Source organism: Canis lupus, chromosome 9 (genome assembly GCF_003254725.2).
Source record: "Canis lupus dingo isolate Sandy chromosome 9, ASM325472v2, whole genome shotgun sequence".
Classification (NCBI taxonomy): domain Eukaryota; kingdom Metazoa; phylum Chordata; class Mammalia; order Carnivora; family Canidae; genus Canis; species Canis lupus.
This window is the reverse complement of record NC_064251.1, coordinates 62,260,177-62,273,398: the sequence shown is the minus strand read 5'-3', so window position 1 is coordinate 62,273,398 and position 13,222 is coordinate 62,260,177. Positions and strand designations below refer to the sequence as shown.

The 13,222-nt window shown below is 47.8% G+C and overlaps 1 protein-coding gene across 17 annotated transcripts in view; it reads right to left on the bottom strand.

Annotated features, from left to right (window-relative positions):
• GGTA1 (glycoprotein alpha-galactosyltransferase 1 (inactive)) overlaps nucleotides 1-4,150 on the bottom strand; it is a 57,137-nt gene extending 52,987 nt beyond the window's left edge. For 4 of the 17 annotated variants that reach the window (XM_025475008.3, XM_049114511.1, XM_049114515.1 and 1 more), the window contains exon 1: nucleotides 3,767-4,002. Coding sequence is in view for 2 of the 17 variants with exons in the window: in XM_049114514.1 (XP_048970471.1) it covers nucleotides 3,767-3,790 (24 nt within the window). In the remaining 15 variants the exon portion in view is untranslated. Of the gene's footprint in view, nucleotides 1-3,203; nucleotides 3,317-3,766; nucleotides 4,013-4,081 lie in introns of those variants that run through there. The other 13 variants (XM_049114510.1, XM_035720615.2, XM_035720610.2 and 10 more) reach the window with 11 other exon arrangements.
• Nucleotides 4,151-13,222: the final 9,072 nt, after the last annotated feature.

Sequence of the window (13,222 nt, the reverse complement as noted above, 5' to 3'; positions counted from 1 at the left end):
CTGATACACACTACACAAGATGAGCAGGGAGCAGACGGTGATGATCATGAAGGTTGTACACATTTAGGGTCAACAGAGAATTCTGTTGTTGACAAGCTTTCTCACTTTCATCCACTCACATCCAGTCTCAGGAATGGAGGCATCCATCCTCCTTTCAAAGCCAACCTCCCAATTTCTTCCTGTTCCTCTAGCACCTTGCTCTATCACCCATCCTTCCCTCCTTCTCTTGGACTGAGTCCTTCCCCTGAGCCTCCATCTCTCTTGTCTTTTCCATCCTAAAATCCTTCCCTTCACCATCTTTCTACCACAGTAGTGCAATCTCCCTCTGGTCTTTTCAAACATAATTCTTGAAAAAGCTGCCTCTGTACTCGCCACCTCCACTTCCTTCTCTCTCATGTCTCAGCAATCTAGCTTGCCTGCCCTCCATTCTGCCAAAACTACTCCCAACAGAGGTCAATTATCTCCTAACGGTTCAGTGCAACTTCCTCTCCTTATCTTCCCAGACCACTCCACACCATTTAGCATGGAACCAAATACATTATCCCTACCCTTGACCTAAATGTCCTTCTTTATATATTCTTAGTTAGTGGTGCCATCATTCATCCAGTGACCCATGACAGAAAGCCAATATGAGATTATAAGTTGTGTTCCAGCCTTGTCAAGTCTGTAGTGTCATTGAGACGTCCAAGAAGACATGCCCGGTGGGCAGTTAAATATGTGAATCGAAGACCCCAAATGGAGATGTGAACTGGAGATAAAGACAACAGTCCTGGAGGTAGCGTTTAAACCCATAAGCTTGGGGTTGCCTGGGTGGCTCAGCGGTTGACTGTCTGCCTTCGGCTCAGGGAGTGATCCTGGATCGAGTCCTGCATCAGGCTCCCTGCATGGAGCCTGCTTCTCCCTCTGCCTGTGTCTCTGCCTCTCTTTCTCTCTCTGTCTCTTATGAATAAATAAATAAAATCTTTTGAAAAAATAAATAAAGCCCTAAGCAGAAACGAACTCGCCTAATTTGTAGAGTCTAAGTACTAGCTCTTAAATCTCAGGTGATATGCAGAAAGCTCTCTGGAGCCCAGAAACTCCTATTCCTAAGGTCATAATTCCAACTATTGGCCTCCAAACTACCATCTTGTTTCATATTCTGCCTCCTGTTTATGCTCTCTTCTCCAAGAATCCTTAAAATTCCATTATAAAGTAGAAGGTATGAGATGCCATCACCCAGCCACTAAAAGTTAAATTCAAAACGACTGACAACATCAAATATCGTGTAGGGTGCAGAATAATCACACGCCTCACACATTACTATGGGAAGGTAAAATGGTATATATCCTGTGACCCAAGGGTTTCACTTCTACTTGAAAACAAGCAAACTTGATGAGATGAGCACTGGGTGTTGCACTATATGTTGGCAGATTGAATTTAAAATGAAAAGAAAACAAATGTCCCCAAAAGAATTCTATAAGAATTAAGAGCTCAAATTAGAAATAACCCAAAACGTTCATCAACGAAAGAATGAATAAGCAAACCGTGGTATACCCATACAATAGAATGAATACTACTCAGCGTAAAAAGGAACATATACTCATATGCAGCAACACAGGTGAACTTGAAAACTGCTTTGTCAAGTGAAATAAACCAGAGATATATGGTACGGTTCCATTTATGTGAAGCCCAAGAGCAGGCAAAATTAATCAACGGTAATAAAATCAGAAAAATGGCTGCCTAGAGGGACAGAAGGAAAATTAGTTGGACACAGGAACTTTCTAGGTTGATGCAAATATTTACATCTCGTTTTGGGTAGTGGTTACATAACCATAAACAACTGTCAAGACGTGTTTGAACCGAACATTTAAGATCTATGGATGCTATTGTATGTAGATTAAACTTTAAGAATTAGAAAAATAAAACTTTCAAGTATCTACAAAAAAAACAAAAACAAACCCAAAAACAATGAAATAGAAAAAAATACAAGGCAGAAAACACACTCATTTCAAATACAATTACATTTATGGTATGAACATCCACACACGCCCATGAATGCCCAGTCTCCCACTTAATGCTGCCCCGCTGTCAGCCATTCTCTTCTCACTCTAGCTCCCATCTGAATGACATCTGTCCATCAGCCATTTTTCCCTCATCATGAGGGATAACATAATGTAAAGAGCACAAGCCTTAGAGTCAGGCAGAGCTGCATTCCAATCCCAGCTGCAAATTAAATGCTGAGTGCCCAGGAGCAAGTTGCTTGGCCTCTCTGACCTGCACACCCTGCCAGGCTGAGCTGATAGGGGCTGACTAGCTCCTGGGGAACGTAATTCTTTTTTATCTCAGCCTGTAAAACCAATTCCCATGTGAAGATCCCACAAAAGTCCTTTAAAAATATCTACAAGGATGTAATTCTTGGCTTCTTCTCCCAGAAGGGTAATAAGGTAGACCTGAGGCCTTGGAGGTAGGGTCCTCGTGAGCTGGTGCTAACAGCTGGAGAAATAGATGCTCAGAGCCACCATGGGCAGGTAAAGGGCTCCTGGCCTATTATTCAAGACACAGGTTTCCTGCCAAGGTTTGGCCACCAGATCTTACACAAATCACTTTGCGTACATCTTGACTCAGTTTCTCCACTGAAGATGACCAAAGGAGACTGGATCTGAGGAATCTGTTACTAAAAACAGCTCATGGGGTTTCCCAACAAAGAGATAAAAACTTCTAGGAGGAAACTCCAGTCTGAAAGAAGGAAGGGAGGGGTCAGAGCCCTGCCCTGGAGGCTCTCCTCCTCCACTATGGTGGCTCCTGAGCCAGGATCGCAAGACTCCCAGGGGGAGTTTGAAATCTCTTGGATAAGAGATAAGCCCTAGGGATTTTTTTCAGCACTGCCTTATTGCCATAGTTGTCGAGTACATGCCACTTGTAACAATAACAGATTTTCACCTGCCCCTCATCTGCTAGAGCAGGTAAGGTACACCCAGCAATGACTTGGAACAAGATAGAGTGCTTGCTTCGCTAGCCAAAGAGGCACAGGAGTACAACAGAATAACGATGTCCCCACCCCGCAACACACACTGGCCCCTCCTCACTAGCGTTTTCTTACCCAGAGCAGCATCCACATTTCATAGTTGTAGAAACTAAGGCTTCCCCCTAAGCAAGTGTCTCCCAGCTAAGAAGCAGGAGGCCGGAGCTCTCCCTGGGGGCATATCCTGACTCCTGAGACATACCTATTTTCAGGTAAATCAAGGAGACAACGAGGCCTTCGCAGGAGCCAGCAGGAGCCAGAAGGCGTGCAAACGACAAAACAAGGCCACAAGAGCAGCAGCCCGGGTCTCCGTTCCTGGGGGGGCGGGGGGGGGGGAGGAGGAAGGAGCGCTTACACCCTCCTCGCCTTCCTCCTCCTCCTCCTTCCCTCCCGCCAGCGAGAAGATTGGGAAATCTCCATTTGCCCTGCTTTCCACCCGTGAACGCTGACCATTTTTTCCACTTTACTGTTTTTGGATGCCTTTCAAGAGTTTGTGCAATCCTACTGCTTAGCTCTTTTTCTGCCATTTCCAAGGAGGGATGGTGGTTTGTAAAGCTGAAGGGACCCTGCCTCTTTCCCTCTTCACCTAGTGCAGCGGGCAGACCCTCTTGCTGCCAAAGTTAGAAGCGTCTGAACTTTCCCCAAGCCGATGTTTGGTTGGGTCCCCGCAATCCGACCACTCCCCTCTGGGCGGCTACTTCCAGGGGCTCGCGAGCCCCTCTCTCCGCCTTGCCGGGCGCCCGGTTCCCAGGGGCATCCTCTTACCGTCTGGTCCCGGGCGAGAGCCATCCTCTGTCCTGCCCCACCGGAGGCAACGGCCCCCTCACTCCTTTCGGGATTCCCTGGGGCGGGGGGGTCCCTCCGAGCCGACCCGCGGACCCCGGGCCCCCGGTCTTCCGCCCTCGCAGCCGCGGACCGCGTGGGACCCGCCCGCGAGTGCAGGGGCAGCGCCGCGTCAGGGTGGGGCAGGCACAGGATGCGGGCAGGGGCTGGGGCAGGCGCGCCGCGACAAGGACAAAGCCGCTGCTCGTCCCCCGCCCCCTCCGCCTTCCGGGGTCGGGCGGCGCCCGCGGGACCCACCTGATCCGCAGAGCCCGGGCGCACTCGGGGCTGGCCCGCGCCCCGGCCCCCGCGCCCCGGCCCCCGCGCTCCGGCCCCCGCGCCCCGGCCCCCGCGCTCCGGCCCCCGCGCGGCCGCGCCCTGGGCCGCCTGCAGTCGCCGCGCCCTGGGCCGCCTCCGGCCGAGCGAGCCCCGCGGGGCGTGCCGGGCGGGGTGTGGGGCCGCGGGGCGGCGCTCGGGGCGGGGGGCGGGCGGGCCGCGTGGGAGCGGGAGCGGGAGCGGGAGCGGGAGCGGGAGCGGGGAGCGTGCCGCCGGGGAGCGGCGGGGGTGTCTGCTTCATTTCCACTCAGGCAGAAAAAAGCCTGCAACCAGCAAAAAAAGGAACCCCCCCGGCGAGAGCGGCCGGGCCTCTGCCGACTCGGCGGCGCGCGGGGGGCGGGGGCCGGGGGCCGGGGGCCGCGGAGAGCGCGGTGGGGGCCGCCCCGCGGGGAGGGGCGCCGTGGCCCTGGCGCGCTGCCGGGGCTGGGAGGCTTAGAGCCCGGGAGGTCCCGTCCCACCGTTTGTTTCCTGGGGAAGGAAGGGCGCAGACGGAGACAGCGACGGGGCGGGCTGGAGCCCGCGAGCCCCCGAGGTCCCGAGCTCCGGACGCGGCTGGCCCCGGGGCAGCTGGGGCGCCCAGCGCCTGTCCCGCCCCCGCACATTCACGGGAGGAGCCCGGGCTTCTCCAACGCCCCCCACACTCCCTGGGCTTCTCCACTGGAATTGTCTAATAAAAAGTACCTGCCCCCCGCCCCCCATCTGTTTGAGACTTTGTGCTTTCTGCGCCGGGTGGGACAACTCACTTCTGGGAAGTCGGTACAGGCACATCCGGCTGCCCCTGCTGGGTTGCCCTGCACTGATCAGGACAGGAAACCTCCTACTCCCACTCTGGGGCTCCCCGCCAGGCATTTTGCCCCTGGAAATTCAAGACTTTTGCCAGAGTCACCTGCTGCCGAACCTCAGTTGGAGAGACAGAAATCAACTGAAGTATTGTAATGCATTGAAACGACACTTTGGGCAAAAACCATGAGTGGAACGTAGAACTTTAATAGAGACCTCACTGAATACTTGAAGGATGCGCAAAAGCTGCCAGTGGGCCAGGTGCCCTCTTGGGAGCCTGGGAGAGTAGTTTCCTGACGGGTCTGATGTGGGAAGCAAATGAAGGAAAATGTAGATAAACTCTAATGTCCTTATAACCTGCAGCCCACTTGGAAGCAGGCTGAGTATGCCCCTTCCTTCAGGAAGCTCCCACCTGTCTTAATGACTTACTTACTAGGGGAATAAACAACTTTAGCTTGATGATAGGTAATACAGAAGAGCTTCCTTCTCTCCTCAGAGTCAAAGATTCACCTCAGGAACAACAGACAGTAAGTGAAATGATAGATTGTTAAGAAGAGATACAGAGAAAGCTATCAGAAGTGAGAGAGGTCCCCGGAGAAGGTGGTCACTGAGGGCTTTTACCCTCTGTCTTTTATAGGAAACTGACCAGGGAACTTGGTAAATTTCTTGGCAAGGTCAGGGTGTGTTAGTAAATATCATGTCTATATTTAGAACAAACGTGGTGGACTCCTAACTATCATAATAACAAGCAAGATGTTCTTATAAATATCCTGAGCCCAAACAAGGTATTACCTTCTCTGCGGTTAATATCTCTTCCATAACATTTCTCTACATCTGTGATTTCTGCAAACCTAGTCAGGTAGCCCATGGCCTTGAGATTCATGTGCCCTCTTGGTTTGAGCAGACTATTTAGTGACATATTTCTTTGTAGTCTGGTGAGTTTCTGGGATTACTTAGTAGCCATTAAAGGGAGATGATCCCTAACATTTTAGAGCTAGGGAGCCAGGTTTATTTGTTGTTGTTGTTGTTGTTGTTTTTACTCTTATCTTTGTTTTCTTGGGATGGGTAGGAGCCTGACTTTGGAGACTTTTCCTTATCTTTCCTTGCCTAGCCCTATCTGCCCTTGACTCTTCCTACATCAATAGCAAGGCCTCCCGCATCCTGTGAGTCTTCTTTGGCATATGAAAATCCTTGTGGAACTTCCTTTATCTCTACTGCTCCCAACCCCAAAGTACGTAACTGGTTGCTCCTCACAAATCCTAGGTCAGCAGCTCTTTCTGTCCATGGGTCCTGTCCCCCTTGCTTTAATAAAACCACCTTTTTGCACCAAAGATGCAAAAAGATTTCTTTTTTGGCCATCAGCTCTGGACCTCACGAACACAAACATTCCAAAAACTACAACAGGTCCAATGGAGTAAAATGGTGGGAGAATTGAATCCTTGACCCCACGCAGCAGCTCAGGATGAGGAGCTCCATGGCAGCAGCACAATGGGTCTTTTACTAGGTCATAAATTGGGCCATTATTGTCTTTGGTGAGCACATCTGTAGCCCCTCATCAGTAGTGAGTACCATTGTAAATATACAATGAGCGATGTACTAAGTGCATTATTTCCTATTTTTCGTGTTGCATTTGAGAATGCGTTGTTTAAGTTGCTCGGCCCATAAAACTGGATTATATACGAGTTCTGTTGTGTTGTTATTATTGTTTTAAGAAAACAATGACAGTAACTCTGACAGAGACACCGGAAACTGTCAGTAATGTAAAAACATTACTGCTATTGTTAAACCCAATGTCAGATGTCTGATGTCAGCAACACATCACCAGTCCCGTTCATTAACTGTTGTTAATTTGGATTTTCCTGATTCATGGTTGTTTTTGTTTCCTTAGAAGATTCGTGTGGGCTTTACGGTTTTATAGACCTGGGAACTTGAGTTCATGCTTAATTTAGGTTTATCCCTATGTCAGTAATGATAAGATAAATATATAACTTAAGCCAACTCTGCGGGTCTGGAAGTTTTCTTGATCTGCTTTGAGTGGATCCATGTAGTTCTCACAACCTAAGTTCTAACAATATCTGAGCTGGAAAACACCTTGAAGATTCTTCTCACTGGGCTTCGGGTCAGGGGTTCTAGGTTTAAGTCCTCAGATTAGTCATTCTTCCTTTCTGAGATTCATTTGCCTTATATGCAAAATGGGATAAGATGACTAGTTCAAGGGGGAGGCAGAACCAAAATGAGTAATGGTTGGCGACAAGGCTTTGGAACCAGGCGTCACATCACAGAGGAGTGTGAGACTGAATTCGTGGACAGGAAGGAGAATGTCAGGTAGGCACTTAGCTAGCTCTGACCATTTCCCAAACTTTGCGCCAAACACTCCACCCATACCTGAGCCCACTTAATCAGCATGCCCTAATCACATCTCCGTTTTCCTGAGAAGAAAGCCAAGGCATAGACAAGTGAAGTAACTTTGTTCACCGTCTCCCTAGGTATTGATGTGAGGAACAAAGGCAGGAGAAATTTTATGAAATTTCTTTACTACTTAGAGCCCCTTGACAAGTATTTAAAAACAGGCAGAGTGACATTCCTCTAGGAACCCAGCTGCCTCAATGTCACTACTTTGCTAAGGGCAAAAGGCAATCTTAGCCTGATTCCCAGCATCCTATAAATCTACTTTAACATATAAAAATTCCTTTGGAAACTTCCTTTATCTTACTTACTTACTTACTTACTTAAGATATGTGTTGACAATCATCCCCCAAGCGTATGACCCACCGATATACATCTGAAAGGTCTCATGACTAAGGTTTTATTAGACATTCATAAATGACCTTTGCCCAATAATAGCTAGCCCTCTCAAGGTCCTGGAAACCTTGCTTTCAAAATTCCTTAGAAAATTACACTGTCCCTGACCCCTTCCCAACCTGAAAGTATATACTGGGCCACTCCTAATGACCCCAGTGCAGCTCTTTCTGCCCCACTGGTCCTGTCTCCCTGCTTTAATAAAACCTTTTTTTTTTTTTTTTCTTTTCACCAAAGACATCTCAAGAATTCTTTCTTGGCCATCAGCTTCGAACTCTTACTTCTTTCCTGCATCAGTATGGCCAAGGTACTCCAGGACCCAAAGACCTTCTTCTCTTTACCTCCTCCATTCTTGTAATGAATATTTACTGGAACCCTACTATGTGTCAGCCCCTCTTCTTCAAGCGAGGCAAACAAGCAAGTCAGCTTCATAGCCCTAGAGGAGTTTGCAGCCCCGACATTAAACTGAGACCCACCTATTTAATGATTTCAGGACAAATGACCAGGGCTCTGAGGGAGAAAGACAGAGCAGACCCTGAGACTGGAAGAAGGAGGACTTTGCTGGGTGAAAGGCTTGGGAGAGGGCCCCACGCAAGTCCTGAAGTGGGAAGATAAGGACTCAAATGTATGCTGGGAAGCTTCACCTCTGTAAAGGTAGCAACTTATGCTCTTCAAACCAACCTCTCCATCCAAAACAAAGCTCGACAGAGTTTTTTGTGGAACTTGACAAGCTACTCCCAAAGTTCATGTGGGAGAGCCAAGGGCCAGATTTAACCAAGACAGTTCTGGCAAAACAGTGGGGGGAAGGAGGTGTCAAGCACTTGCTCAACCAGATATCGAGAGATACCATGAAACTCTGACAATGAGCACTGGTATAGGGATGGATTATTAGGCCAATGGAACAAAATAAGTAGCCTAGAGAGAGACCCAAATGTGTGGGAAATCAGTTGTCTGACAGAGATGATACTGCAAATCCATGGAGAAAGAAAAGAAGGTGTTCCTGGACCCAAAAGAATTGAAAACAAGCGCAGACAAAAATCGGTACAGGAATGTTCACAGCATCACTATTTGTAATAACAAAGAAGTGAAAACAACCCACATATGCAACAATTGGATAGACAAAATGTGGCACATCCACACAATGGAGTATTATCTGTCATAAAAAGGAGTGAAATACTGATTCATGTTGTAAAATGGATGAACTTTGTGAAATGCTAAGTGAAAGAAGCAGGATGCAAAAGGCCACATAGTGGATGATGCAATTTATATGAAATTTACATGCAATTTATATGAAATACCCAAAATAGGCTCCTGGAGCCAGAAAGTAGGTAAATGGTTGCCATGGGCGGGTATGGGGGCAAAGTGGGAGTGACTGCTCAATGGGTATATGGTTTCCTTTAGGGCTGATCAATACACTCCGGAACTAGACAGGATGGTGGCATAACTCTGTAAATGCACTAAATGGCACTAAGCTGTGCACTTAAACATAACCATTTTATTTTTTTTAAGGTTTTATTTATTTACTCATGAGAGACACAGAAGGAGAGAGGCAGAGACAAGCAGAGGGAGAAGCAGGCTCCATGCAGGGAGCTCAGTGTGGGACTCGATCCTGGAACTCCAAGATCACGTCCTGAGCCAAAGGCAGATGCTTAACCGCTGAGCCACCCAGGCGTCCCTATTTATCTATTTTTAAAGATTTTATCTATTGATTGATGAGAGACACAGAGAGAGGCAGAGACATAGGCAGAGGGAGAAACAGGCTCCCCGATATAGTACTTGATCCCAGGACCACTTCACAACCACTGAGCCAGGTGTCCCATAACTTAACTTTTTTTTAAAAGATTTTATTTATTTATTCATGAGAGACACAGAGAGAGAGAGAGAGAGAGAGAGAGGCAGAGACACAGGCAGAGGGAGAAGCAGGCTCCATGCAGGGAACCCGACGTGGGACTCGATCCCGGAACTCCAGGATCATGTCCTGGGCAGAAAGCAGGCGCTAAACCGCTGAGCCACCCTGGGATCCCCAACTTAACTATTTTAAATGTGAATTTTATGTTATATGAATTTTACCACAATTAAAAGAAGTGTTCCTGGACAATCGGCCAAACATAAAAAAAAAAAAGAAAATTAGATTCCTAACACACACACACATGCACACACACACTACATAACAGATGGGTAAACCTTAAGAGAAACTTTAAAACTTTCTCCGGAGGGATGCCTGGATAGCTTAGCGGTTGAGCGCCTGCCTTTGGCTCAGGGCGTAATCCCGGAGCTCTGGGATCACGCCCCAGGATTGAGTCCCACATTGGGCTCCCTGCATGGAGCTTGCTTCTCCCTCTGCCTGCGTCTCTGCCTCTCTCTCTGTCTCTCATGAATAAATAAATAAAATCTTAAAAAAAAAAAAAAAAAACTTTCACAGGAAAATATCATTATTTTACTTCAATCATTATTACCTCAAAAAAGGCAAGAATTTTTTAAACACGCAGGCACAGCACTGATCATCAAGAAAAATATGGATAATTGGGCAGCCCCGGTGGGGCTTCAACCCAGGGCATGATCCTGGAGACCCGGGATTGAGTCCCGCGTCAGGCTCCCTGCATGAAGCCTGCTTCTCCCTCTGCCTGTGTCTCTGCCTCTGTGTGTGTGTGTGTGTGTGTGTGTGTGTGTGTCACGAATAAATAAATAAAATCTTTAAAAAAAAAAAAGAAAAATATGGGTAAATTTGACCACATTAAAATGGAAATCACATGGGAAAGATGCCACAGCAGATGAATAGACAAACCAGTTTGGGAGATGTTTATAATCTAGATAACTAAGAGACAACTGGTATGCAGAAAGTACAAGGAGCTCCCGCAATTAAACAGGAAAAGACAAATATTCTTCCATCTTCACACCCAACTCGAGTCCTGCAGGAAATGTCACTGGGTCAGAGTCCCTGTGTGTCCCCTTCACAGCACTCCTCACAAGTGTGTGGAATAACCAACCTGTTGTGAGTAGCATGCCCCATAAGTCAACAGCCACGTGCATCCTTCCACATGGGGTCCCCAGCACCTACCTGGCACACGAGACACTTGGCAGGAAATCTGTTGACTGAATGGAACACGGTGTGCATATATGGAAGAAGAAGATGTAATGAGATTCTAGATGCTGAGCTAGGCTTCACCCTTTCATTCTCCTCCTCTCTTGACAAGGTGCCTCCTTCCTCAGATTCTCTCCGTCAGAAACATGGAAGGGGGTGACCCCTGGCAGGCAGAGTTTAGAATGTAAATCCAGAAGGTTCTTGGCAAGGGCACCTGCATGGCTCAGTAGGTTAAGCATCTGTCTTTGGCTCATGCCATGATCTCAGGGTCTTGGGATCGACTCCCGCATTGGGCTTGATCAGTGGGGAGCCTGCTTCTCCCTCTCCCTCTCCCTCTGCCCCCCGCCCACGCCTGTACTCGCTTGCTCTCTCACTCTCTCTCTCAAATAAATAAAATCTTAAAAAAAAAAAAAAGGAAGGTACTTGGCTGGGAAAATTGCCTTGAGGCCTCGGTGGGGATGAGGGAGATGAAAGCAAAATGTCAGTAAGGGTAGGTTTGGGGGGTCAAGACCAAAGTCCCCAAAGTTTGAGGAGACCTTCCCATAGAAATACTAGACCCAGGAAATGGGAAACTTTCACAGAACCAAAACACAAGGGCCCCAGAGCCCCTGGAGATAGTCAGTGCAGCTGTTCAATTTATAGATGAGGAAATGAGATGCAGGTGGGGGAGCGATTGCTTCAAAATCACAAACTGGGAATTTTCAGAGCTGCGTTTTATCGTCAATTCGCTCCTGTGCCCTAGACGAGTAGAGAAAGTCCCAGGTCCAGAAGGAAAGGTGATTAACAGCAGCTCCTGGAAGTGATCATGTGAGTCCAGAGAAGCAGAAGGCAAATATAATTGCTAAATCTTGGAGTAAGTAGAGTGGAGCAGGGAGCATCCAGGAGGAGGTGGCAGGGAGAGTGGCATGTGCACAGGCTCAGAAGACAGGACCAGCAGGTCCCCAAGCAGGATGGCACTTACTGGGGGAACAGCACCTGGGGCTCGGAGGTCAAACTGGAGTCCTAGCAGAGAAGCTTTGGAGGGGATGCCCGGGGAGTCACTTTGTCCTTTCCATAGAAGGAGGCCTTTGGAGGATCCCCAGGAAGGGAGGGTGGCATGATGGAGCTTGTGTTTAAAGGATTACTCCCACCTTCCTTATCACCTCTGAAAAATGAAGGCACAAGGGAAGAAAATAGGGGCACCTGGGTGGCTCAGAGGTTGAGCATCTGCCTTCAACTCAGGCTGTGATCTCGGGTTGTCTCTCCCTTTCTCTCTGTATCTCTCATGAATAAATAAATAAAATCTCTAAAAAAGAGAGAAAAAACAAGGGAAGGAAATAGAGAAAGAAGTAAGGAAGGAGAAAGTGAGAGCCAGGAAGGAAAGAGGGAAAGAAGGAAGAAAGAGAGGAAGGCAGGCAAGAAGGCAGGCAGGAAGGAAGAAAGGGCAGGCTTTCTGACTTGGAACTAGCATTAGATAATTGCTTTCTTCCAGGTTGACGATAAATAAGATGGAAGTGATGAGGGAGCAGAAGGCTGGCTGAGGACAAAGCACAAGCTAACCCCCCACCCACCTGACCCCTGTGTGGGATCTGTGTGACATTTCCCAGGCACCCATGGCTACCTTAAAACTAAGGGGAGGGAAACACAGTGGTTAATGGATAAAGATCCCAGAAAAAAAATAAAAATAAAAAGATCCCAACCCTGCAAGCAGAAGTCTCCCCCAGTTTACCAATTCTTAGTGATAAACAAGGAAAAAGCATTCTTATCAATAGCCTTTCAGAGACCCATAACTCCATCTCCTGGACCTCTAACTCACCTTCCCTCCTACAGGTGATGTAGAAAACAGAGGCAAAGGAAATGTAAACAAAGTTAAGTTTCTTCCTGAGCTTCAGCCTATGGACAAGGGCTTGTAATAGAAAGAGGAAGCTCCCAACTGTCTTAACGTCAATGCCTTACTAGAAAGAAAAACAACCTTTACCTGACAATAGCCAGGCCTCCCAGGTCCTGAGGCTCTTCTTACAAAGACCTTTAGGACACTTCCCTTTTTCTTTACATCCCCCAACTCCCAAGGATATATAATCAGCCATCCTTACAAGCCCCCGGGGCAGCAGATCTTCCTGCCCACGGATCCTGCCCCCTTGCTTTAATAAAATCACCTTTTTGCACCAAAGACCTCTCAGGAATTCTCTCCTGGCCGCGGGCTCTGGACCTCACCAGCATTCCAAAAACAACACCAGGAGGAATTGAAGACTCCAGGAGACAGAAGGCTCACTTGGCTCCTTAGAGGCCCATCAACCTCTCTGTCCTTTATTGCACCAAGGAGATGCTGCTAAAAAATCACCATTTCCATAGAGGGATATATCCTCTTTTTACCTGGTTCTGTATTTGGAAGTCATTTGTTTTTTGTTTTTTTGTTTTTTTGT